Here is a 2,944-nt window from a genome sequence, read left to right as displayed (position 1 = left end):
TCTGAGAACTGCAACACTTCTTTATCTGGGGCCCCTTTATGGCATATATGTCAGTTTGTTCTGGTAGATACGTACTGTAACCTCTCTTTTCCTGTACTGTAAGGTCCTTAAGAATAAGGACCACGCCTCATTCATCTTTGTGGTTTCCAGAGCACCTTCCACAGTGACTTACACATAGCATATATTAAATAAATGTTTTAAAACGCATAGCTCAGTTAGCTCCACTCACTAGGAGTCCAATCTCAACAACAGAACTATTCATAAAACGTTTCCAAACACTATCTCTTTCCTCTATGAGATTAACATTAAAATAATAGTATTAAGAGGTCATATAACCATTTATTCAATTGAATGGATCAAAAAATAGAAATGTTTAATATACTTTTAGATTTGTTATTAATATCTGAAGATATTTTACTTTGGTAAGAGTTAAGAAAGCAAAAGGATTAGGACAGGTTGATGGTTTGATTTCCTTTGTTGTTACAATAGATAATAAATAACATTTTTCAAGAAAGGTTTGAGGCAGAACTGCCTAATGGTAAGAAATACTATATTTTTGTTTTTTTAGACAGAGTCTTGCTCTGTTGTGCGGGCTAGAGTGCCGTGGTGTCATCCTAGCTCACAGCAACCTCAAACTCCTGGGCTCAAGCGATCCTACTGCCTCAGCCTCCTGAGTAGCTGGGACTACAGGTGTGCACCACCCGCACGGCTAATTTTTTCTATTTTTAGTTGTCTGGCTAATTTCTTTCTATTTTTAGTAGAGACGGGGTCTCGCTGTTGCTCAGGCTGGTCTCGAACTCCTGAGCTTAAATGATCCACCCGCCTCAGCCTCCCAGAGTGCTAGGATTACAGGTGTGAGCCACTGCGCCCGGCCACAAGCATATTTTATATATAAAACTTTCATTTGTTACTACTGAAGACAAAGCAATTATGTTTCAGACAAAATAAGTTTTCAATTTTCATTGAAATAAAAGTTTTGTGCCACATTAACCAAAGCCATAGAAACATAAACTAAAGCAGTTCTTCATTTGTCTGAAATGGAGAAAGTTCCATATTATATTGCTTAGGTGACATTAATGATCATCTCTGCCATTAACCAATCACTGAGCATCTCTGGGCTTTAGTTTCCTCATTTATAAAATGAAGGAGTTGAAACAACATGACTTCTTCCAGTATTAAAATATAGGGACATTCAATGAAACTCCTTTTAAAAATCCTCTGATTAACTGGAGGTGAGCTTTTGTAATGAACAATTATAGAGTGGGTTTATAAGTGTATTAAGTATACACACATACATGTTTGTAAATTCCTCTGTGCAATTTACTTTCACTCTAGAGAATGCTAGTTTATTAACTCTTTCTCTGTGGACCTGTATCTGGGGTGTTAATGGAGTTTCTGACTTGCTACTTCTCCAGGTCACCAGTGAGAAGTTATGCAGAGCCCAACATGAGCTTCATTTCCAAGCTGCCACCTATCTCTGCCTCTTGCGCAGCATCCGGGAACACATGGCTCTTCATCAAGAATTTCATGGCAAGGGTGAGCGCTCAGTGGAGGAGTCTGCTGGCTTGGTGGGTCTCAAGTTACCCCGTCAGCCTGGAGGGAAGGGCTGGGAGCCATGAACATGGAGTTTCCTTGGATGCTGCATTCATATGAGAATTTAATCGTTTCTATCAATATGTATTTATCATTAAATCGTTTTTAAAGTTTAGGGGTTTTTTTTCCTGTAATTTTGTTGATGGAATGGTTCTTGGGAATTAACTGGGGGTTTCTTCTTTACTCTCAAGGTATTAATTGAACTTCTCACACTAGGCTGATTGATGTTCTTTACTTTTAAAATGATTAGTTTTTTATTTTAAAAGTAATACAAGCCTTTTGTTTTAAGGGATTCAGATGTTATAAAATACAAGTAAGCCCTCTTTTCTTGTCCCTCTTCCCTCCCCTCTTCTATCCCCATTACCAGGTGGTAGCCATTACTAACAGTTTGATGTGCATCCTTCCAGATATTTCCTATGCATTTACAAACAATTATATGTAGAAACCTTATTTTAAAAATATACAAATCTGATGTGTTAGGGTCCTGGCAGGATATAGTTGGCACACTCAGGGTTATTGAGGAGACTTAAAGAGATATATAAAGATTTGGGCTGAATTAAGATCAAGATGGTGACGCTGAGGGACTAACAGTAGTGGGGAGCCCTTACCTCTGTAGGCCTGACAAGTGCTGGCCCTCAGGTGGAGGAAATGGCCACAGCTCAACTGTAGCTCACAGGGAGGAAGTCCAGGGAGAAGGGGAGGGAATGAGCACACTGACATCTTCTACTTCTAAGCTTATAAAATTGATTTTCCTCTTGAGCTCCTTAGCTTGGTGAATAGCTCCACCATGCACTTGGCTAATCAAGTCAAAAATTTGGGCTTTGGGGCCGGGCGCGGTGGCCCATGCCTGTAATCCTAGCACTCTGGGAGGCCGAAGTGGGAGGATCGCTTGAGCTCAGGAGTTCGAGCTCAGCCTGAGGGAGAGTGAGACCCTGTCTCTACTAAAAATAGAAAAATTAGCTGGGTGTCATGGCCCACACCTGTAGTTCCAGCTACTTGGGAGGCTGAGGCAGGAGGATCACTTGAGCCCAGGAGTTTGAGGTTGCCGTGAGCTAGGTTGATGCCACTGTACTCTACCCAGGACAGAGTGAGACTCTGTCTCAAAAAAAAGGCAAAAAAAACCAAAACAAAACTTGAGCTTCATTCGGTATTCCTCTTTCCTCACTCTTCACATTCAACCAGTCAGTAATTTCTGCTTCTAATAGCTCTGACAGCCTTCTTGCCCTCTCTATCTCCACTGACCACCCTAGTTCAAGCACTAATAATGTTTTGGCTGGACCATTAACATAGTTTCCTAAATGGTCCCTTTGCTTCTAATGTCCTTAATTCCTCAGATAAAAATTATTCTGAG

The 2,944-nt window shown here is 40.5% G+C and overlaps 1 protein-coding gene across 1 annotated transcript in view; it reads left to right on the top strand.

Moving 5' to 3' along the window:
- The window catches only part of LOC105814703 (chromosome unknown open reading frame, human C7orf55), an 8,492-nt gene extending 6,784 nt beyond the window's left edge, over positions 1–1,708 (top strand). The window contains exon 2 of the mRNA XM_012649776.1: positions 1,416–1,708. Within this exon, the coding sequence (XP_012505230.1) occupies positions 1,416–1,619 (204 nt within the window). The 3' untranslated portion in view covers positions 1,620–1,708. The remainder of the gene's footprint in view (positions 1–1,415) is intronic.
- Positions 1,709–2,944: the final 1,236 nt, after the last annotated feature.

The sequence above is a fragment of the Propithecus coquereli genome, unplaced genomic scaffold (genome assembly GCF_000956105.1).
Source record: "Propithecus coquereli isolate 6110/MARCELLA unplaced genomic scaffold, Pcoq_1.0 Scaffold302, whole genome shotgun sequence".
NCBI lineage: Eukaryota > Metazoa > Chordata > Mammalia > Primates > Indriidae > Propithecus > Propithecus coquereli.
This window is presented reverse-complemented; position numbering and strand designations above follow the sequence as displayed.